Source organism: Tiliqua scincoides, chromosome 4 (assembly GCF_035046505.1).
Source record: "Tiliqua scincoides isolate rTilSci1 chromosome 4, rTilSci1.hap2, whole genome shotgun sequence".
Taxonomy (NCBI): Eukaryota; Metazoa; Chordata; class Lepidosauria; order Squamata; family Scincidae; genus Tiliqua; species Tiliqua scincoides.
The window spans coordinates 61,327,540-61,351,882 of NC_089824.1; the positions used below are offsets into that span (position 1 = coordinate 61,327,540).

Here is a 24,343-nt window from a genome sequence, read left to right on the forward strand (position 1 = left end):
AAGCCAATTTCAGGTGGGTCCACATTCATTTCAATATTTTATTTTTAATATATTAGACTTGGTGCTATCATGGTATGTGACTACATTGGGGGAAATGTTACACATCTTTACTTTTAACAGTCTACTATGTGTATGCTTTTAACAATGATAGTCAATGGGGCTTACTCCCAGGTAAGTGTGGGTAGGATTGCAGCATAGGATTGTTAAATATTTTCCTGCTTGATGATGTCACTTCCAGTCATGACATCACTTCTGGTGGGTTCTCATTCTAAAAAGTGGGTCCCGGTGCTAAAAGTTTGAGAACTACTGTTTTAGCTGTTTAATTTTACTTTGGTACCAGCTTTTATAAGTTTGCTAGCATGCGGTCATTTGGGAAAGTGTTTGTATTTAGGAATTAAAAGTTGTTGTTACTATTCAGGCATGAAAATTGGTGTGGCAATGCAAAATAACAGAGAGAGTTGTGGTTTCCAAAGTTAAAATAGTGCTGTGCTGAGATAATGTGATGAAATACCATTCACACAGAGACACGGCCCCACTGAAGGCTGGGCAGAGCCAGTTGCTCCCTTTTTTTTCCTTTCCATTCTTCTGTGAAGTTGCAGAGTGAGCAAAGCAGGGAGGGTGAATCATAGACCGGGAGCCAATAAAACGTTAATTCAGGCAGGGACACTGCACATAGCTGAACTCTACAAAGAGTCAGGGACAGACAGACAGACAGACAGACGAACAAGGAGCTTGTATAAGTATCACCATGAGAGAAATAGTTCATATCCAGGCTGGCCAGTGTGGAAACCAAATTGGAACCAAGGTAAGAGAAAATATTATTCAGTTTCTCATTTTTCTATGCTGTCTTTAGTATCTAGTAATTCCAGTCTCTGAACCCTGGTTGTTCAGTATGGATGCAGGATGTTCTGCATTGTGTGAAGATGGCATCATGTCTTCTCTTAAACATTTGTTTGTAAAGGAAATATTTTTGGAGAGTTCTGTATAATTCTTTAGTACTTGAAGGATTCAAGGGAAGTGCTAAACCAAGTTATCTCTCAGCATCTGTCTTATGTTAGGAGAAATTTCTTTTACTGTATGAAGCACTACTTCTGTTTCTTCAAATGTGCTCATAGATCAGACAGCTGGAAAACCACCAAAAGGGGAACTAAATTGCTCGTCTCTTCCATGTTGACCATAAAAGGCTCTGGAAAAACTGAAATGAGTTTTGAAAAAAAAAAAATGACTTGAGGCAATTGGAAGAAAATAAGAAAAAAGATTGAGTAACCCAATATAGAAAGAACGTTGGAGATCTTAACCGTTTTCTCTTGAGTTTGAAATTCTGGTGTGTATCTGCTGAGCTTTTGTGTCTTTTTGCGACCCCACCCTATATCTCCTCTGCTGTTCAAGCCAGGAGCAGGGAGGGGCTCAGAGGAGCAGCTCTCAAACATGCCAAGAATTCGGCAGCTGTTGCTCCAACACATGCCTTGAAGGCCTGCTCTGTCCCTGCCAAAGATGAGTGGGTTTGGATGACTTGTAATTAGTGAGAGAGAGAGAGCAAGCAAAAAACCCCAAGATGATCTGGTCAGCTCTGCCAATAGTTCTCTCACAGAATTTCTCTTGCCTTTCTTTTCCTGTGCCACTCAAAGTTTTGGGAAGTGATCAGTGATGAACACGGCATTGACCCAGCAGGAGGCTATGTTGGTGACTCAGCGCTGCAGCTGGAGAGGATCAATGTCTACTACAATGAATCATCTTGTAAGTGTGGAGTTGTCCAAGGGCCAAAGATAGTATGAGCTCGATATGGGTAGAAGCATGCCGATGAAGAAAGCCAAACGTCTCTTCACAGTCTTGTCTACAAACTTGGCGAGTGCGGGCACACGCATGTGCAGGAATCAGCCATCCAGGAGTTGCAACTACATGCTCATTGTTTACTCTCCGGGAAATGGAAGGGAGGTGGCTTGAAACAAAAATAGAGCAGGGTGTGAACTATAGAAAAATGCATTCCACTTTACATTTAACTTCTAGCCAAAATCTATTTATTAGCTGGTTAGTGCTTGGCAGTGTCTCTGTAATGTGAATACACTGTTCATAATTTAAACATTGATTGTGAATAGAAAGTAGAGGGCTGTGTAGCTTCTATAGAAATACAGTATTTCTTCAGTCCTAACTCACAGAAACTAGTGCTGAAGCTCAGAATTCCATATAATGAGTCTCTCAGCTTAATGCTGCTCTTCTTAAAGTTATTCTTTAAGGCTGTGAAGTTTGACTTGAAAGCACAGGGGCAGTGGAATCTCAGAAGGTATTAACTGAATTTTTATGGTCAGGGGAAGAGAACATAAGAACATAAGAACAGCCCCACTGGATCAGGCCATAGGCCCATCTAGTCCAGCTTCCTGTATCTCACAGCTGCCCACCAAATGCCCCAGGGAGCACACCAGATAACAAGAGACCTCATCCTGGTGCCCTCCCTTGCATCTGGCATTCTGACATAACCCATTTCTAAAATCAGGAGGTTGCGCATACACATCATGGCTTGTACCCCATAATGGATTTTTCCTCCAGAAACTTTTCCAATCCCCTTTTAAAGGCATCCAGGCTAGACGCCATCACCACATCCTGTGGCAAGGAGTTCCACAGACCAACCACACGCTGAGTAAACTGTTCTAACTCTCCCAACACTCAATTTTAGTGGATGTCCCCTGGTTCTGCTGTTATGTGAGAGTGTAAAGAGCATCTCCCTATCCACTCTGTCCATCCCCTGCATAATTTTGTATGTCTCAATCATGAAGAGACTTCCTGGTCCAGCTCTGATTTTGCCATCCTCTAGCAGAATCAGAATGAAACATACTAACAGCCCTAACTAAATTCCCCTATGGCAATGCAGCTGCCCTAGCACAACTATGCTGAATCTTGTGGGGGAATCTCAGCTGCCAGAGGTCTCCCTAGGGAAAGGGGACATTTGTCTCCTTGCTCCAGGATAAGCCCTAGCAGCCACAACGTGTCAAGCTGGACCTGTGCCAGCAACATTACTGGTGCAAGTCTGAGTTGATCTGTGCAGGTGGCTTGGGCCTGAGAAGGGGGATAGGATATGGCATGCATGTTGCCATCAATCCTCCTGTGCCTGTCACCACTCTCTCCCCTCCCCCCCACGCTGGACTGTTTCCGGCAGACATTCTTGCAACTGCCAACACCAGTGGGAAAGCTCCATCCTTCCCACCAACGCAGCAGCTAGAAGCACTGTTGCAAAGTGCTTTATGATGCTTTTGTGACTGTGCATGCCAGCAGAATATGTGTTCCACTGGATGAGTGATTCAATAGGATTGGGCTCTAAGTCGCCTGTATACATACAGGTGATATGTTGGAGGTCTGTCTGGAAGTTGGAACATATGTAGGCCCAGTGCTATCACACCTGCACAAAAGTGCCACGAAAGATGGACTGTGTGCCGGCACAACAGTCCGTAACTCTAACATCTGTAACTCAGATGTCTGTAACTCAGGGAGTCAGTGCATGCAAAATGATGTGCTTTTCTACATAGTTTATATTGGTTTGGCTTTTTCCCCTTGCACAGCTTATACCTAGAGAATGCCTGTCTGTGTTTCTCAGAGTGGGTGGCAGTCCTCTCTAAGCAAATGGAGGTAGTTTCTAGAAGAGATATAGACTTTTCTCAGCCTTCCTTCAATCCACTTGCGGTGTGCTTTGATGCCAATGGGAGCTTTCTCCCAGAACAAATAGCAGATGCTGGATGGGGTGGGGGTGGGGCAATCCAGATTGGGACCATGCTGGGAGAAAAGACCACCTTCTCTCATGCTGTTTTTACCCTCTGCAGCTCCTGTTTAGAAAACACCAAGCATGTCAGCTCTAATAACACCCTTAACATAACATGTACTTTTGTCCTCATGCAGAGCTGGCCTTATCACTGCCAGTGGGTATGGCTTCCATCTTTGATTGGTGTTGGAGTCAGTGGCACTGTTTTTCATAGGCTTTTAGCTTCAACATATACAAGAAAGCTTTTTTTTTCTTTTTAATGGCAGTTGTGTGGGTCATCTCTAGTTGTGGGGCCCAATCCTATCCAGTTTTCCAGCACTGATGCAGCCACGCCAATGCATGCTGAGGTGCAGGGGCAGCCACAGAGGCCTCCCCAAGATAAGGAAATGTGTGTTCACTTACCTCGGGGCTGCATTGTGGCTGCATCAGCACTGGAAAATTGTATCGGATTGGGTCCTTAGTCTCCCTGCCCCCCATTATTTGAACCAGGAGCCAGACCTTAACAGTACCCTGTTTTCTTGAAAGCTCTGCTTCTACCCTCAGTCCCAAATATGTAGGAGGTTAGTGTTGTCACTCTGCATGGTTAATGACAGGCGTTCTGCACTGACTCATAAGCATGATTTTAACCTTCATATTTCAAAACGGAGTCTCATTGCTGAAAACAGACTTCAAATTTGAGCCCTGCTTGAATAAAAGTGAACCCAGGAGGTAGTGAACCCAAACCTTCCACTATACTTATGGATGAAAGCAGTTATTTCCCTTGTTTCACAGATGTTCACAAGGACAACATTTGCAGCACCCTGATGTAGCAAATATATAGCGATTCACCAATCAGTTCCCAAAATGCCATGAACCATTGTCCCAGCCCAATAGCATGAAATCCTGCTATTCTCTGCAAATGTGAACACATTAATCTTTCGTCCTGGAGGAATTCCAGAGTGGTTTTGTCCTGGCTGAATTCCAGATTGGGTAATTTGTCTTACCTAAAGTCTCCCAACATTTTCAATCAGCTGGGTGAGGCTTTTCTCTCTTTTTCCCCATCCTTGTCTCTGCGGTGTGTGTTATTTGCTGGAAGTGGAATGTACAAGGTGTGCCATCCCATTCTCCACCCCTGTTGAGATACAGAGATTCAGGCTTTACAGGCTTCTCTTTTCCACCACTTAAAGACTCTAATTGCTGGAACTGCTATAAGATGCAACAGGGATTAAGAGCATTTGGTGGGGGGCGGGGGGCAAAGCAAAGATCCAATGGACATCTTAAAGCATTCTTCAGGCATTGTCCAGCTGCCACTAGCAATGCCAATTCCTTCCTTGGTGTCTTTCCTAGCAGCTTCTGCTGTCCTATTAAGGGTATCCGTTTGGTGGGAGAGGCGTGCACACCAGGTATCTGTGCACACATGCAAAGAAGCTGAGTTTGTGGGCTTGTAAAGTTGTGTGTTCAAAAACAACCCCCCTCAATTACTTAGCAGAGTGACTGTGGTGAATGGATGAGGATTAGGAAAATCCGTGTGAAGGAGGGAGAAATGGCTCTTGTAATGAAAAAGAAAGAGTGCCAATGGCCAAGATAAGGGACACTGTGCAACATTTTTCTTAACATGTTGTGAAATGATTGGTATCACATGGCTCAGTTTGTGTAACAGTGAGCTGGTGCAGACATATACAGTAATGACTTCCTGAGGCATAGATAAATAATGGCATTATTGAATTCGCATGTGTGAGAGATGCGGCAGTTCATTTTTAGAGAGTAATTTCTAATAAAGGTGCATTTTATTCTAGCCCAAAAATATGTTCCCAGAGCAGTGTTGGTGGACTTGGAACCAGGAACCATGGATAGTGTCCGATCCGGCCCTTTTGGACAACTCTTTCGGCCTGACAATTTCATCTTTGGTATGTTGATGGGTTTCTGTTACAAACAGTGGCTAAAAAGACATTTATGCCTTGATATGCAGGTGGAAAGAAAATCAAGCCTACTCTTTCTTACTGGCAGCTGTGGTAAAAGTGTTACTCTCTCTTCAAAATTCAGTTAACTCAGGAATTGCCAACATGGTGTCAGAAGCTGAATGCAAATTCTTGGCACACTTGTGTGTCACCTGCAACACTTTCCTGGAGTGTTCAGAAATCTTTTTTTTATTCTTCAGAAATCCAGTGTACCTTTTTCTTTTGCAACTTGGCCCACAGTATTGAAGTGCTAAATTTCAATGTGACAGTAACAACAAAGAGAGATGTCTGTTCTGTTGTTCAAAAACCATTTCTACGCTCACTTAAAGAGATGTTCTTTACACATTTTACAGTGTGTATTAAACCAGGAACATTTACAGCACAATCCTTTGCATGTCTACTCAACAGTAAGGCTCATTGTGTTCAATGGGGCTTACTACCAGGAAAATATGTATAAGGTCTGAGGGTTCAGTCCAACATTCCAACACTGATGCAGCCATGCCACTGGGGCATGCACTGCATCCTATGGGGGGGAAGGGGTCACAGAGGCCTCCTCAAGATAAGGGAATGATTGTTCCTTTTACTTGGGGCTGCAAAGTGGCTTCGTCAGTATTGGGAACTTGGTCAGGATCGAGTTAGGATTTGATTAGTTAGGTAAACATGCAATCTAGTTCCTGGCTCTTGGTCTAGATCAGGGGTGCTCAAACTTTCAACTTTAGGGATGCTGGACCTTTAACAAGTGTATAGAAGAGAGAATTTCAGCAGGTGTAGCTTGTCATCTGTGGGATGACAAGTTGCACCTGCTGCAATTCTCTCTTCTATACACTTGTTAAAGGTCCAGCATCCCTAAAGTTGAAAGTTTGAGCACCCCTGGTCTAGATCAGTGATTTTCAACCTTTATCATCTCACAGCACACTAACAAGCTGCTAAATTGTCAAGTCACACCATCATTTTTTTGACAAATGACACGGCACAACATGCTGTTGGTGGAGGGCTCACATCCCCCAATGGCCCTATTAATAAATTACCCTCCCCCAATCTCCCGCAGCACACCTGTGGACCATTCATAAGAACATAAGAACAGCCCCACTGGATCAGGCCATAGGCCCATCTAGTCCAGCTTCCTGTATCTCACAGCGGCCCACCAAATGCCCCAGGGAGCACACCAGATAACAAGAGACCTCATCCTGGTGCCCTCCCTTGCATCTGGCATTCTGACATAACCCATTTCTAAAATCAGGAGGTTGCGCATACACATCATAGCTTGTACCCCATAATGGATTTTTCCTCCAGAAACTTGTCCAATCCCCTTTTAAAGGCATCTAGGCTAGACGCCATCACCACATCCTGTGGCAAGGAGTTCCACAGACCGACCACACGCTGAGTAAAGAAATATTTTCTTTTGTCTGTCCTAACCCACCCACACTCAATTTTAGTGGATGTCCCCTGCTTTTAATGTCTCAAATGATTTCTTCTCCACAGAAAATTATCACATGAAGGGTGTTCTGACTTGCGTAACTCTTGGGAAAGGAGGAGCACAGAATGACATAATGGTTGACACAGTTCAGAGACTGAAGAAGAATGTACACTCAAAGACAATAGTAAATGATATGCATTTTCAACACAAAATACATACAGAGGTACAGAATCAGAAGCCAAGACACACTGCTACCTTAGCTACACAAAAAGTTCACAAATAAATTAGAGCAGTCTCACAGTCTATCGGAAAGGGCAGACTGAGAGGAATCCAGTGACACCAGAATGGTCCGGATCCAACTAATGCAGCCCCCAAAAACACCTGAGAAGGAAGTCCCTCCCTCCAAGCAGAGGGATGTATTGAGCCCTATGGAAAGAGAAACTAAGCCTCACAGTCACATTTACTAGTGAGTAAGCAAACGTGCGTTGGCTGGGCCAGGCAAAAGGGAATGTGAAGCCATCAGAATGGTCCTGATCTGATGGAACTGGAACTCTACAAATGCTCCAGAAGGCAGCCTTCCGCCTCCACTAAAAAGGATCAAAACAGAGGCTTCAGCTGATAAGGTGAACTTTTTTGAGACTTGCAAAGCCAGGTGGATCCTGACAGTGATCTGGTTGAAATAGAAGTTCTTAAATTGAATTGGGCACTGGGTAGGGCTGAAAACCTTACTGATTTTGGAGGGGAGTGTTATTGCAGGCAGGCTACAGAGGAAATTGTCTTGGTGGACCAGGGCAGGCTTCTGCTTATTTATTTGTTTTACTTTAATTATTTATACTTATTTATTTTAATTTGCCTGATGATGTCACTTCCACCATGACATCACTTCTGGTGGGTCTTGGACAGACTGTCATTCTAAAAAGTGGGTCCCAGTGCTAAAAGTTTGAGAACTGTTGCAATAAGGTATTAGTAAGTTGACACCCTGGGGGTGTGTGTGTCTGTGACACCACTAGTGACTAAAATCACAGTTTGGAGGAATAATACCATCATGTTATATATCAATCGATGTGTAATTTCATGCAGAATGTGTTCTATCAAAAGGTACAACCAAAAAACCAGTGGGGGTGGAGTGATGGTACATTACCACGCCCACCATCTGGGGCCCCGCCCACTGCATGGGGGGTTGACGTGCTGGCATCCTGTACCGGGTGACGTGAACCCTAGTGACGCCACTGCCTCATGGAGCCTGCAATTTGTTTAGGGCAAATGCCATCCCCACCTCCAATATATATGCAGATATATTGTGAGTGGATTACAGATTTTAGGAGAAATCCTTAGACATACTGAAAACAATTACTTGGGTTTAAGTCTTGAGTTGAACATGAAGGCAGATAAACAACTAACTACCTACATCAGCAATTCCCAAGTTATTGGTTGCGACCCACTTGGTGGGTCGTGGGTTGATGCACTGTGGGTCATGAGGCTGACCTTATGTCCAGTTGGCTCCAAATTGGAGCCCTCTGGCCGCAATTGGAATCTGCTTCCAAGCTGTGCCAGGCCTGGGATACACTCCATTGGCCTCCATAAGTGTCAAAATGCCTCTTGGAAGCAATAGGAAGCAACTTCTAGGTTCGCATCTGCCACTTTCTGTTGCTTCTGAAATGCTTTCTGAGGCCTGCGGAGGCCTATGGATTGTGTCCCAAGCCTGGTGTGAGAGAACAAGATGGTCTCAGCAAGGGAAAGTTTGAGGACCTCTGACCTAAATACATTGACTCAGACATAAACAAACACATTTGATTTAAAAGTGAGCTTACGTCATAATAAACATATTTTGAATTGTAGTTGAAACCATCTCCACATGTGTGTGTGCATGCAAATATTTTTGCAAGCTGCTATTAAAAAGTTATTATCTAGCTAATGACAATATGGAACAAGTGCTTCAGGTCTGTAGTTCTTTATGTGAAGTAAAGACAGTGCTTAACCCATCTTTGCCCAACCCACAGCGGTACACATTTGGCCCCTGTTACATATGTGCAACATTGAACAGAAATTTAATAAACTTGCCTCATTCAACCAAGAGCACTCCATGCTGGGAAACAATGTGTGAGGTGGCTTTTGGGATGTTAGCCTGCATGCACTAAGGAGGGTAAGTACGGGAGTAGGGAATGTTCTATCTACATCCAACATCTTGTGTGACTTCTGCGATGCCACTGTGTACTGTGAGATTATACTGTATGTGGTAGTTCTTGGGAAGTTTTGGACATACTTGGCATGGTTTACTGACCTTACAGTGCATTCCTATTAAGGTTCTGCCTTGTTGGCTCCAAGACACAGAGTGCAAAAATGTTAACTTGAAAGTTACAACAAACACATGCTGCTACTGCTACTTTGAGTGCATTATTTGTTAATGATGCAGAAAACCAATTGACCTTTCCCCTTTTGTTGTGTTATTGCAGGTCAAACAGGTGCTGGAAATAACTGGGCCAAAGGACATTACACAGAAGGAGCAGAGCTTGTAGATTCAGTGCTTGATATAGTCAGGAAAGAATGTGAACACTGTGACTGCTTGCAAGGATTTCAACTCACTCATTCTCTGGGAGGAGGAACAGGCTCTGGGATGGGAACACTACTCATCAGCAAAATCAGAGAGGAATACCCTGATAGAATAATGAATACATTCAGCGTCATGCCATCTCCTAAGGTCTCCGATACCGTGGTGGAACCATATAATGCCACACTCTCAGTCCATCAACTGGTTGAAAATACAGATGAAACCTACTGCATTGATAATGAGGCATTGTATGACATTTGCTTCCGTACCCTGAAGCTCACCACTCCAACATATGGAGATTTGAACCACTTGGTGTCTGCTACAATGAGTGGGGTAACAACATCTTTGCGTTTTCCGGGCCAGCTAAATGCAGATCTGCGCAAGCTGGCAGTAAATATGGTTCCTTTCCCCAGATTACACTTCTTTATGCCAGGCTTTGCTCCATTGACAGCCCGTGGGAGCCAGCAATACCGGGCTCTCACAGTCCCAGAGCTCACACAACAGATGTTTGATGCCAAAAACATGATGGCAGCTTGTGACCCAAGACATGGACGGTACCTGACAGTAGCAACAGTCTTTCGAGGTCCCATGTCCATGAAAGAGGTTGATGAACAGATGCTGGCAATCCAGAACAAGAACAGCAGTTACTTTGTAGAATGGATTCCAAATAATGTCAAGGTGGCGGTTTGTGATATAGCGCCCCGAGGCCTCAAGATGGCCTCCACCTTCATTGGCAATAGCACAGCAATTCAAGAGCTTTTCAAAAGAATCTCAGAGCAATTCTCTGCCATGTTCAGAAGAAAAGCTTTTCTTCACTGGTTTACAGGTGAAGGGATGGATGAGATGGAATTTACAGAAGCAGAAAGTAATATGAATGACCTGGTGTCAGAGTACCAGCAATACCAAGAAGCTACAGCAAATGATGGAGAAGAAACATTTGATGAGGAGGAGGAAGAAATTAATGAATAAAGTCTTGCAAGCACTGTTCTAAAGTCTGAATAGCTAGATCTAGCTCTAAACTTTACCAGGATAGTTGAGACTATTTTAGGGCTCATATTTAGCAAGACCAAGTGTTGTTTCAGCCTCTACTGAATTTGAAAGTGGACCTCGAGTGCACAGCATCAGACAATAACCTAAGATTTTACTCTGGTTGATATAGTCATTTATTCTCTTGGTTTGAGAATTTTGGCTTCATGTGTCATTGCAGATAGAACTAGATGTATTCAAGTAAATAAGTACTCCCATCTCCCAGTAGTGAAGGGGCAGGAAAAACTTAATTGGAAAATAGGGCTATATTGTTTTTTCTCATACTGTGAATTGGAACAAGTTACTTGGAAGTAAATCCCACTAATATCAATGCTTACTTCTAACTAAATGTTTAGAATTGTGCTATTAGTCTCTTGAGGGCTATTCTGTACTGAGTGAACAGTATTAAGTTGCTGGGAACAAGCTCCGCTAATAAACACAATGGAAAAGTCTCATAGTTTGTACTTGAAATGCATACAAGTCAGTGCTCAATCGCAGACTTTTAACTGGAAATCTAAAGAAAGAAGTCATTGCACTATGGACTATACCACTGCTAGGTGAGAGGATCAAACATCACACTGTATATTGTGATCAAATGAGAATGACAATTTAAAATGTTGCCTTCTGGCAGAAACATTGCATACTGAATAGTTCAAAAGTTCTGCTTACACAGGTTAATTTAAGGGCTGGCCACTTAGTTAACATTCATTTTTGTACCATTTTCAAGATATTAGGCGTTCAAAAACAGATGTATCTGTCATGGCAGAATTACTCAGTGAATCAGCTGGCTTTGACAAAAGAATTTCAACTTGGTAACCTTTCCCCCCAAACTCACATACCCATAGCTATTGTGCGGTTCATGATAATCTAACAATGTTTCTTAGTACTGGTGGTGGAATAGTCCCTTGCTGCCAATGCCTAATTTTTGGGATCAGTCATCTCCACTCACCTACCTATTATGTATAGATGGATACATTTTTTAAATTGTAATAAATCTCAAAACACATAGACGAACAGGCCTTGCTGAGGGAGAATCAGCATGGCTTCTGTAAGGGTAAGTCTTGCCTCACAAACCTTTTAGAATTCTTTGAAAAGGTCAACAGGCATGTGAATGCAGGAGAACCCGTGGACATTATATATCTGGACTTTCAGAAGGCGTTCGACACAGTCCCGCACCAAAGGCTACTGAAAAAACTCCACAGTCAGGGAATTAGAGGGCGGGTCCTCTCCTGGATTGAGACCTGGTTGAAGACCAGGAAACAGAGAGTGGGTGTCAATGGGCAATTTTCAAAATGGAGAGAGGTGAAAAGCGGTGTGCCCCAAGGATCTGTCCTGGGACCGGTGCTCTTCAACCTCTTCATAAATGACCTGGAGATGGGGTGAGCAGTGAGGTGGCAAAGTTTGCAGATGACACCAAACTTTTCCGAGTGGTGAAGACCAGACCTGATTGTGAGGAGCTCCAGAAGGATCTCTCCAAACTGGCAGAATGGGCAGCAAAATGGCAGATGTGTTTCAATGTAAGTAAGTGTAAAGTCATGCACATTGGGGCAAAAAAAATCAAAACTTCACATATAGGCTAATGGGTTCTGAGCTGCCTGTGACAGATCAGGAGAGAGCTCTTGGGGTGGTGGTGGACAGGTCGATGAAAGTGTTGACCCAATGTGCGGCGGCAGTAAAGAAGGCCTATTCTATGCTTGGGATCATTAGGAAGGGTATTGAGAACAAAACAGCTAATATTATAATGCCGTTGTATAAATCGATGGTAAGGCCACACCTGGAGTATTGTGTCCAGTTCTGGTTGCCACATCTCAAAAAGGACATAGTGGAAATGGAAAAGGTGCAAAAGAGAGCAACTAAGATGATTACTGGGCTGGGGCACCTTCCTTATGAGGAAAGGCTACGGCATTTGGGCCTCTCTAGCCTAGAAAAGAGGGAGGACATGATTGAGACATACAAAATTATGCAGGGGATGGACAGAGTGGATAGAGTGATGCTCTTTACACTCTCACATAACACCAGAACCAGCGGACTGTTCTATAGTTAGAACAGTTTACTCAGCGTGTGGTTGGTCTGTGGAACTCCTTGCCGCAGGATGTGGTGATGGCATCTGGCCTAGATGCCTTTAAAAGGGGATTGGACGAGTTTCTGGAGGAAAAAACCATTATGGGTTACAAGCCATGATATATATGTGCAACCTCCTGATTTTAGAAATGGGCTATGTCAGAATGCCAATGCAAGGGAGGGCACCAGGATGCAGGTCTCTTGTTATCTGGTGTGCTCCCTGGGGCATTTGGTGGGCCACTGTGAGATACAGGAAGCTGGACTAGATGGGCCTATGGTCTGATCCAGTGGGGCTGTTCTTATGTTCTTAATAGATTGATATCCCACATTTTCAGCATACCATATTTTTTTATCCTGCCTTATTTTTATCCTCTTTCTTTTCCCAATGAGACTCAAGGAGGCTTACAAACACAAATAAAATTGTTTATGGTCCATCTCTGCAGAATCAAGCTTCCACCCTACAGTATAAGCAATCAGGTTGCTATGTCCTGATAGATGGCTATTAATGCACCAACAAGAAGTTAATGCTTTTAAATGCCAAAGACTACAGATGATGGTTACGCCACTAATTCCCCCTCCTCATTAGGATAACAAACAAGAGTGATCTTCAATTACAGAACCAAGTTGCTGTTAGGCTGGTTTTGTACACGTATCCTCAATTAGAGTATACAGTTGCAACATCCCAGGTAACAATTGGATTTGACAGTCAAGTTCCCTGCTTTAATGAAAGAAGTTGAAAAATAAAATCCCAAAATCCAGCTCTAACATTTTTAGCTGAGTTCCCTTACACTGTTCAGACAATATCTGCATAAGCCTACCTGTAAAATCATTTGTTCCTCTTTAAAATAAAAGACTTGTAACTTTATTCTCCTCAGTACCCTTTAACACTACAAAACATGCAACCCCTAGGGGTGGGTGGGTGGATTAAAGAATCTGCATACAGAACCTAGGTATATAAATTTATTAAGCAAATAACTGCACTGATTACAAATTGTCCATTCCCAACTCAATGCTAGAAATAGTTTAAAGCAGCAGTAAGGAGAATACAATTCACCAATAATGTTTAGCTTTGGTATCACACTTTTGAGCATTCAGAGGCCTTCACATGTACTATTGTTGCAATCCTCACAAAAAACTCCAGTGTTATCCTTATATTGTGCAGTCTCCACTCCCAAGTTACAGTCACAACTTGCCAAAGGCCACCTAGCAAGTTAATGGCAGAGATGAGGTTTGAACTGGGAAAGTTCCAGTATGTAGCAGAGTGCAGTCCTAACTGCCCAGTTCACCAGTGCAGCGCTGCTGTGCCAGCAGATGTTAAAAATGTGCTATAAGGCATGCTGTGACACCGAGTGAGTAAGCAGTGCCAGTGGAGTGACCCTGCCAGTGCTGCATTTAGAGCCCCTGGCCCAGGCAGGTAAGAAGCCAAGCAGTGCAGAGGTGTGGGGTGGCAAGGAGTGAGCAGAATGGAGAATTTAGCCCAAGAGGGGAACACACTCAGCGGCAGCTAAGTAGCCCCACAGGACAGGCTGAGACGTTACTCAGGGTAAGGGGAAAAATATCCCCTTACCCCCATGAGACCTTCAGCTGGTTCCCAACTGCATACAGTGCAGTCCTTGCAGTCTGGTTGTGCCAGTGCTAGTTAGGATTGGGCTATCAATCTCTTAGCCATAATGCTACGGCAGTTCTTAAACTGAACACTGACTAATGGTAATGACTCTCAAATTGTGTTCTGGAGCCCACTGCAGTCCTGTGAAAGGGACTTCCAATGAGAAGACAAGACAGCTTGCTCCCACTACCAAATCTTGCCCTGTTACAGCAACTCATGCTGGAGCACCACAAGGTGTAGTCAGTTCATGCTGGGTGATGCAGAAGCTTAACAAGCTTGATCTGTGCCCTGGATCACTTGTAGGGGATTCTGACAACACATTCAAGAGTAGCAGACATGTCAAGAAAGGGCCCTCTGAAGCTAAGAAACAACAATAAGCAATATATTTTCCTACCCCACAGTAATGGAGCAAAGCAGTAAATCCCCTCCCCTTTGTTGAAAGATTACTAGAATACATTGGCTCAGTATACTTTGCTATAACTAATCAGAAAGTTATTTATGATCCTTTAGAAAAGTTCTAAAAATCCTGTTGGTCTTTGAAAAGAAAAGTGCCAGAATGGGAAAAAAAAATGATCTAATTAACTCAGAGGAACTTGTCAAACTGTCATTTGACAAGTTCCTCTGAGTTAGATTAGATCTTTTTTTTAACCAGCATTAAATTCTTAAAATGGTACCTGTGGTATAGCAACAGCCTTGATTTTCTTACTTAAATATTGGGTTAAACTGTGGGATGATGTTTTCCAAAAGGTTAACAGTAAACTTCTGGTCTCAGTTAACCAAATATGACCATCTATGTCCAGTATGGACATTTCTTGCCAGTAGGCATTAGGGAAATTCCCTCATGAATGAGCATGACCATGCCCAATTCCAGTAAAAGAAACAAAGTCACTAGAGTTGCTCTGCGCACTCCTCAAATTCATTTTTCTGCCTAGTGAGGAAGTGGGGAATGATTTCAAGACTCAGAACAATTATATGTTTTATGCTTTCCACCAAATATACCTAGGTTCAGGCACACCCATGTTTGAAAGATACTTATCTCCAATTTATCAGCTTGTTCTTGGCAGCACTACTCCTCCAAAAGAGCACCCTATATACATTAAAGTTTAATCACAGATACTGCAGATCTAACACCTTTGTTCATAAAGTTTCATAATTGAACTAAGGTCAGTTCACAAACTGCAGGGTTATGATTTTATTGAACATTTACAAACTGTATTTACAAAACACAATACATTAATATGCTCAATATCTTACAACTCCGTGTAGAAAAAACCTTTATTAAAACTGCAATATTATATAATTTAGATTTTACACTTTGTTGCAGCCACTGGACCAAGACTCTAATGGAACAGATTTTTCACAAGTTTCCAGTTTAATGACCAACATACCCAACTGCTCCCAGTATTGTCTTCACAAATGGCAAGGTGAAAGGATAAAATTAAATAGCAGTTGAATGAAAAGTAGATGTTTCTGAAGAACAGATGTTGCTTTCATAAGTTTCCTGGATTTCAAAAATTTGTCAATACATTCCTTGTCAATACATTTAATAGAAGTGACTTAGCAGATCTTTTTCTTCCAGAATCTTCAACAGAATCTTACTCTGTATCAGCTTAAATATATCTGATTACGGGCATGAATTATACCACTTTGATATTGTTCTGAAAAATTACAGAGCTAGCAGAATCTTAGTATAGACCCATCATTGTAAAGTGTTCCGTTTTTGTGAACTGTTTCAGGAAGTAGCATCCAATGGGATTTGAATACTCTTATTCTGTAAAAAAATAAAATTCACAAAACACCAACCACTGCCACCACAGCCCCTTCGTGGTTCAATCATTGCTACAGGCTTGCTTGTTTCCATAATGCAGAGAAATCTTGGTGACCAGACTCTGGGAAGTGCTTCCTCATTCTTTTTCCAATGTGCAACACAAATGCTGTGCTAGTTGACACATTCTCTCATTTCAACACTAAAAAGGCATATCTCCCGTGATCTGTCTGGCAATCTGCTCATCTGTTGTCTCCTCTTTTTCTTTCTCACGATCTTTGTTCCAGTCTTTAAGGCCTTCTGGTAGTGAAGTGTCTTCATCTAAGCTGCCTGTGCCTTCAACAAATTCTTCATAAGTAGATTTTTCAGCAAATGGTCTGGGGCCAAGTAGTTCAATCATGTCACTCTTATCCAAAACTTCCTTTTCCAGGAGCCGCAATGCAACCTAAAACATGTTGTACGTGTTAGAATACACATAAAGGAATAGAATATTTTTGTTGTGAGCATGACAGACAGAAGGATCTACCTGTCAACATCTCAGGGGGATGGAGGACAGGGAAGAGCAGTAGCCTACTGAGCATTACTAACAAAAGTTAACTTCTTCCAGTGATAGTATTGAATCAGGACACATTTTGAATAACTATTAGGCAGGCTACTATTACAGGTCTTCCCATGAAAATCATATAGAATGTACATTATAAATTCTGCTTCCCAAAGAGTCAAATTGATGCTTTTTGACTGCATAATTAAGGGCTTTGCTCAATTTCCATTAGAGATTCTTTGCCCATCCAGATCAAAATAGGAGTATCAGAATAGTTGGATTGGAAGTATGGTCATTATTTCTGGAAAATCTAGTAAAGAAGGCAAAGAATTGATGCATTTTGATTGATGCATATACTGTACAAAGCAACAATAATGCTACTTAGTTTATGTATCGAACTTTCTCAGTGTGCAAAGCACTTGACATGTATTAGTTTGATGTTGTCCTACAACAGCCCTATAAGGAAAGTATTATCCCCATATTGCAGCTGAAGCCGAGAGGGAGAGGATTATCTAAGGTCACGTAGTGAGTTTATGGCAGAGACAAGATGAAAACCTGAAGCCCCAGTTAGCAACTAAGAGTGCAACCCTATCTCAAAGCTCTGCGCTAGTGGAAGGTATCACAAATGTGCCATAAGGCACATTGCAGCATCTGGCTAGTAAGCAGTGCCAACACAGCAGACAGCGCTGCCCCACCAGCGCTGCATTCAGACCCAGGGCTGCTGGCAGAGGTGAGTTAGCACTGCATGGAGCAGGGGCTGGGAGAGAGTGGCAGGTCATTTTGGAGGCAGGGAGTGTGGAATAGGGTGGATCAGGCCTGGGATTAGTGAAGGCCTCCTCTGCCACATCCTAAGCCCCACTCCCCCAGGCCAGCTGACATTACACCAGGCTGTTCAGACTTCCACCAGCAATATAGCTGGCAGAGACTCACGTAGCCCCATAGGGCAGGCTGGGGTGTCACTTGGGGCAAGGACGGAAATATTCCCTTACCCTGAGAAGACCTCCAGCCACCTCCTAAACTATGCTGGATACAACACACGTTAGGATTGGTGCGCCCATCTCTTAGCCACTACACTGTAGTAGAACACACACTATACATACCACACACCATATATATTGAACTAAAACCTTGCAACTGTTATTATAGGAGTAGCAAAACAAGACATCTGTCCTTACCTTTTCCACCTCTTCTTTCTTTTCCCTTAGGAGTAATAATGTCCGTTCATAGGCTGTGTTAATAAGTGTTCGCACTTCTTCATCTATCAATCTTGCAGTTGCCTCACTGTATGGCTTCTCCAATACCATATCTCCTTGTCGAGGAAGATCAAATGAAATCTGTCCAACTTTTTCATTCATGCCAAACTGAACAATCTGAGGGTTGAAAAGCACAATAGGCAAATTGGTCCAATTTTCTACAATGCCTCAGTCAACTTTATACATCCCATTCTAGCTATAATTACTTTTAGCAGTAAAACATCAAAGTTCTATTGCATCAACAATTCTGCTCCTTCAAAATGTATCAAGTATAAGGCATTACACAACATCATTTAGGTTTTAATAAATGCCTAAGAATTGAAGGGCACTTGGACTTTCAAGTGCTAAATAAAGGATGCTACTTGTGCATGGTCCAAAGTAGGGTAATGCCTTTATTACAACAAACAAAAACTGCCACAACAAATGCCATACAGCAGCAGATCAACATAAACTTGGGTCCCTGAAGCTCAATTGAATAGAAATATTTTCCAATGGCAACTACAGTGCCATTGGATAGTGGGGGGGACACGGGACAGTGAATGTGATGGACCCAGTGGTAACCTGGGTACCACTGTAGAAAATGCCTTCTCATGCATCACCACCTTATACACCTCAGCCAGGACACACAAGCAGGTTATCTCAGGGAGCAGGCGAGTTCCTATGGGGGAGATATTTCAAGTACGTTGGTCTCAAACCTTAAAAACTAAGATCTTTGCACTTGAGTTGCACCAGGTAAAAGACCAGCAACCAATGCTGCTAATAAAGCTGCATAACTCCCTCAACCCTTTTTCCTTTCCATTTAGACCAGTGGTTTTCAACTGCTGTGCTGCGAGGCTGCCTCAGGTGTGCTGTGGGGTCAAGGAGTTGGGTAGCAGCTGTGCACGCGGGAGAAGCGGCCGCTTGGAGCCTCGTGTAGCAGCAGGAGAGAAAGGAGCAGCCCGCGAAGGGGCTTCAAATCTCCTGCTGTTGCTGATGCCTGCCCCGCGTACTGATTGGGCAGCCGGGCAGCCAGAGAAGCCTGGAAGAGCTCCCGCAAGGGTGGAGGGAGTGAGAGTGAGCAGCAAACCAGAAGGTGGGAAGCAGGCATTGAGCCAGGAAAGCAGCTGGCTGAAAAGGATCCTTTTCCTTTTCTGCAATGACCCAAAGTGACCCTCCCTGCATTGCCTCTTGGTATGGCTTTGGCTTTGACAGTAAGGGCGCTGGGCCACAATCCTATCCTCACTTACCTAGGAGTAAGCCACACTGACTATAATGGGGCTTACTTCAGAGTAGATGTACAGAGGCTTGGGCTCTTGGTCGCACTCTTTCTTGAATACATGAGCAGGCAATTTATGCTTTTCTCTTCTTCCCTACCCCGCCTCCTCCCCTCCCGCACGCACGCACATTCCCCCATCATAATTACAGTTAACCCCTCTTATTGCCCCATCCCTCCCTCCAAAGTCCAGAATCAGTTGCCTCACATTCTCTCCCCCCCACCCCAGTGAACCCTACACTTGTTTCAGTCACATCTCCTCACTGACCCTCACCCCACATTTCTCCAGTATCACCTCTCTTTGCCAACACTCCTGGCATATCAGAGCATATTAATTGATAACAATTTGATCACCAACTTCAAAACATTGTTCCTCCTTTCCAGAAACCACATGTACTTCCTTCTCCAAACTTCTTGTGAATTTTTTCATTGTCATGTAATGATCTAAGGCTGCAATCCTAACCACACTTTCCTAAGAATAAGCTCCACTGAACAAAAGAGAACTTACTTCTGAGTACACCTGGTTAGGATTGTGCCCTCAATGTATTAGTTATATTAAATTGTAACATAATAATGTAATTAAAAACTAGTAGTGTGCCTTGACAACTTTAGTTCCTTGTCAGTGTGCCATGAGCTGAGAAAGACTGAAAATGGCTGATCTAGACTGATGAGGAATTGTACAGGAGTTTAAAGCTTGCTGTCTGATATCTTATTTTTTTATTGATCCCAATAAACGTATTACTCTACTTTGGACTGAAATTTTTTCTTCAGTTGCCTATAAATCTATGCTGGGTAATTTTTAGTTCTTTCACTTAGTTCTCAGCACATTATCCCAAACTCAAGATAATTTGGAAAAAGCAAAGCTTCCATCCTATACACCCAATTCCACAAGAATGGGTTAGTGGATATGCAATATGACTAATTTTCAGTCAAAACAATACTAAGTTACAACAAATATACAATGTATAACATAAAACCTTGCATAACAGTAAAAATAATTGTCCATGCAAGACAAACAAACCTGAGCATATGCACTCTGAGTAACTTTCCTTAGATCATCTTGGGCTCCCGTTGTAATTCTTCCAAAGAAGATTTGTTCTGAGACGCGTCCTCCCAGAGTCATACACATTCTGTCAAGCAGTTGCTCCTTGGTATATAGATATTGCTCTTTAGGCAAGTACTGAGCATAACCCAATCCTTTTCCACGAGGAATAATCGATACCTTGTGCCAGACAGGAAAAAACACATTTACCTAAAATAATATGAATTCCTAAGACAGGTCAGTGTTTCTTATTGTGGTTATTCTTTCAAGGATAAGCACAATCGGGGAAAAATTAACACTACCTATAACCCTGATTCAACAGGAAAGAAGAAGTTGAAGCAATTTCAAAGATATGCCTGTTGGAGTACAGTAGATCAGGGGTCTCCAAACTTTATGGCCAGAGGGCCACATCAAATATCTGGCATGGTGTCAAGGGCAGAAAAAAGTTGTAAATGTAAAATTTAATACATTAGAGATGCAACTTAGATGAAGGAATAAATGGGCTCAAATTTCCAGGATTTCTCCAAGCACTAACAGAAATAAAGCACACACTTAAATGGACTCCCATTCGTCCACCTCCCAAGCAGCTTACCTAAATATACAGGAGTAAATATCTCAGAATGAGCACATCACAGGACACACCCAAAGCATGTTCTGAGGGCCTTCAGAGGGCACAAAAAGTTACTTACAATTTTTCAGAAAAACCAGGAAGTGATGTTTTTAGGCCCCCAGAACATCTTCCAGGCTTGGTCAAGTGAGCCAGAGGTTTGCGGGACCAGAGGCTGGCCGCGAGCCAGATAGAGGCTCGTGGTGGGCTGTATCTGGCCCCTGGACCAGGGTTTGGAGACCACTGCAGTAGATCATGAAATGCTTCAGGAATCAAGTCAAAAGTTGGTTGAATAAAAGGAATCTTATGGATCTCTGTTTGCTATGCTGATTTTTTTGCTAGTATCATGGATGAGAGTAGTCAAGCAAACAAGAATGCTGTTATGAAATTCAATAAAAATGTAATCTTGCTTTCCCAGACAACGAGAAGGAGGCAGAGAACCCTTTTGGTTTGAAGCAATGCTAATTTGCTGCCACTGATAAACTATGACTCAGAGGAACAGTTAGATGCCCTGCTACTCTTACTGACTGCTATGCTACTTCTGGCTAGTGCAGCTATTGGCAGGAAGCCAAAATACTAGAGTGCAGAGATCAGGGTTTAGTCCTCCTTCCACTAAAGTAGGTCTTCAGTGAAGCAGCGATACTGGAAAAAACAGGCCTGAAAATTAGACAAGCACGGTGACAAATTTGTCATATACTTAAAATGGAAGCTGTGTGCATATGTTGTGAGAATCTTGTTCTCAGTTGTACCACTGTGAGCTTTTTACGTGTCATTTTCACCTCCAATACTCTTTACTCCAATACTCTTTCAGTGACCCCAAATAATGGAATGTTACCTTTAATCAGACCTGTACAGGTCGTGTCTCATGATTTGGAAATCACCCTGCCACAGCCTTTTATGTAACGACTGAAACATCAACTGCAAGCTTTTGGTGGACTACTATTTTCATTTGTAAATAAGAATTTATCTTAACTGTTACTGACTGAGGATACTAACAAGCACTCTCACTCTGCTATTCAATTTACCTTCAGAAGTGGATCGGCATGTTCCAGAAACCACCCAGCAACTGCATGGCCAGCTTCATGATAGGCTACTGTCTTTTTCTCCTCTGGTTGCAATACTTGCGTTTTCTTTTCCAACCCTTGAATTAAAACAGCAACAACAAAACCTTGTTATTTACTAGTGGGGTGCATGTTCCTCAGTTGCTGAGCCAATGAGTGGCTTACAATATGGCATAAAGAGCTACTGGATATTTGTTATCCTTTTTCACTGTGGGATATCTAGACCTCATGCATAAAAAATTGCTGAAAGGAAAAACATCTGTTTCAGGTAATAAGAAGGTGGTGCTCCTACCATCTCTTGAAAACTTAAGGGAACAGATAACTATTTCTGTCTAGTGACAATAAAGGGAGCAGATAACTAGTTCTGTCTAGTGACAATAAAATTTAAAAACAAGCAATTTTATGAGGCCAAGAAAATAGCTTGACAACATTGCTGCTAACGTAATCAAAATGTGTTGTTCTCTCACCTCCTATCACTCGTTCAATTGCTTGCTCAAAATGCTTTTGGTTTATGGCGTCTGAAAGATGTCTTGCAGCAATTAAGGCAGCTTCATTGCATACATTAGCTATATCTGCACCTAAAAGAATCAAGGGAGAAGCATAAGAACCATTTGTAATTACAATCTTCATCAGTTTAAGATGGATAACTTCAGTTTCACAGAATCTCTCCAGCTTACTGACTTCCAAGTAAAGAACTTACAAATGTACTTGGCCAGGGCTCTGAAGCAGGTGCGGCTCTAAAGACACAGGGAAAAAACAATGGAAGCTGCTTGGAGACAACCCAAGCAGCTAAATGACTCTGAAAATAGTGAACCCTTGTTCTGGCAAGGAGGAAAACAGCTCAACAACACTGAAAATCTGGATTCCTGGGGGCAGGAGAGAGACGAAAAAGAAAGCAGTCAGCATGGCCAAGCCTCATTGGGCACAGGGACAGCTGAGATGGTGCAAGGCACTGGGGAGCATTAATGCTGTAGGAGAAAAAAGTTGACCTTGAATGGAGGCAACTCCAACAACAGAACACAGCCACCCTTTACCTACCAAGCAGAAAAGGAGGAATGAGAGTTTGATCAGGACCCCCTACAGCTGCCATCTACTCTCTTTAGGAAGCAAACATAGAGACGATATTAACCAAAACCTTATTAATTTAATTCTGAGAAATGTGCCTGAAAATTAAGACAAAAGGAATATTCTTATGACAGTACCCTTCTATACTCTAATTACTTGCCCTAGTGGATCCCAAGAGTTGTATTTTTGCCCACAGGCATGTCTTTGGAATTAGTTACCTAGGATAAAGAAGTGCCTGGGACACATAACAGAGTGTGGAGATGACACACCAGAATCAGATTAAAGCAGCCAGTGGCATCCACGTCAATAACCAGCCCCAACAAGCCCAGTGAGCTCACTTTCAAAAAAAAAAAAAAAAAAATGACACAACATAGCACTGTTCTATAAATACTTTTTTTTGTAAATCACTTGCTACTGATAATAGTGACGTTGGACCAAGTACAAAACAACACAAGTACAGAACCCTGGAACCTAACCTTACTTAAGTAGGCATGCTTACTAATTATTTTTTTTTTTACTTTTTCCATTTCAAGAGAACCTTGATATCTTGCAGGGAGGATCATGGCGAAAGATGATAGCTGCTGTTTAAGAAACAAAATTCTAAGGGTTGTAACCCTTTGTTATCCTTCTGATGGCATAAGGGAGATTTATGCATACAATAATGATACTACAAGGTTATTGTGCACAGAGATCTGAACAGAATCCTAACTGGGCTTTGCAAGTGTGCAACATGTTCTGCAATGCCGTCCAAAACTTGGTGCAAGTGTAGAATTTTTAAATTCATTATAGTGCAAGTGCTTGTGCAACCATACAAACAGTGTGAAATGCTGCTGCACTTCTGCATGGACTTCTTGGGCCACAAAGCCAAATCTCCAAATTGCAGAAATTTTCTCATTAGGATCACTTACCTGAAAATCCAGGAGTTAGTGATGCAAGTTTTCGTGCTAAATTATCTTTATCCAAGCTACTATCCAGCTTCAGGGGCCTAAGGTGAACCTTGAAAATAGATGCTCTTCCCTTTATATCTGGTGGGCCTTGAAGTATTTAAAGACAAAATAATTTATTCTAAGTTTGCTGCTTTAAACAAATGCTTCCAACGTTTATACTTTTTACTAGCCTTAATTACTTCTAGCTGAAATTACTGACTTCTAGCCAACTTCTCTCAGACATACTAGTTTTCCATGTTCAGGGAGACTTTAACATGGGGATTATTTCAAATCAGTTAGACCCTCCTCCACACATGCACATCATTCCGAGATGGTGCATTCCCCCCCCCCCAGGCTGTAATAGTAGCTGTGTTTTGTAACTATGATTTTAGGTAGTCTAACTTTAGGAGTAGGGGACAGAACTATTTCCAAAACTCTTCGTACACAACATCCCAATCCACTGGCTCTCGGAAACTATCTCACTGCCC

The 24,343-nt window shown here is 42.5% G+C and overlaps 2 protein-coding genes across 2 annotated transcripts in view; one reads left to right on the forward strand and one right to left on the reverse strand.

The window, feature by feature from the left end:
- Positions 1 to 634: 634 nt before the first annotated feature.
- On the forward strand, positions 635 to 11,131 carry TUBB6 (tubulin beta 6 class V). The gene is made up of 4 exons (XM_066623015.1): positions 635 to 805; positions 1,629 to 1,737; positions 5,524 to 5,634; positions 9,556 to 11,131. Exons 1-4 carry the CDS (start codon positions 749 to 751, stop codon positions 10,617 to 10,619), a joined length of 1,341 nt encoding a protein of 446 aa, XP_066479112.1. The 5' UTR covers positions 635 to 748; the 3' UTR covers positions 10,620 to 11,131.
- A 4,380-nt stretch (positions 11,132 to 15,511) lies between these two features.
- Positions 15,512 to 24,343, reverse strand: part of AFG3L2 (AFG3 like matrix AAA peptidase subunit 2) — a 30,930-nt gene continuing 22,098 nt past the window's right edge. Inside the window, exons 12-17 of the mRNA XM_066625334.1 lie at positions 23,838 to 23,963; positions 22,332 to 22,442; positions 21,829 to 21,944; positions 20,176 to 20,376; positions 17,825 to 18,019; positions 15,512 to 16,553 (exon numbers count right to left, since the gene is read on the reverse strand). Of these exons, the coding sequence (XP_066481431.1) occupies positions 16,311 to 16,553; positions 17,825 to 18,019; positions 20,176 to 20,376; positions 21,829 to 21,944; positions 22,332 to 22,442; positions 23,838 to 23,963 (992 nt within the window). The 3' untranslated portion in view covers positions 15,512 to 16,310. The remainder of the gene's footprint in view (positions 16,554 to 17,824; positions 18,020 to 20,175; positions 20,377 to 21,828; positions 21,945 to 22,331; positions 22,443 to 23,837; positions 23,964 to 24,343) is intronic.

Coding starts and splice junctions, on each gene's coding strand:
- TUBB6 (XM_066623015.1), top strand. CDS start 749: ATGAGAGAAATAGTTCATATCCAGGCTGGCCAGTGTGGAAACCAAATT. Junction 1,738..5,523: donor CTACTACAATGAATCATCTT/GTAAGTGTGGAG, acceptor ATTTTATTCTAG/CCCAAAAATATGTTCCCAGA. Junction 5,635..9,555: donor GCCTGACAATTTCATCTTTG/GTATGTTGATGG, acceptor GTGTTATTGCAG/GTCAAACAGGTGCTGGAAAT.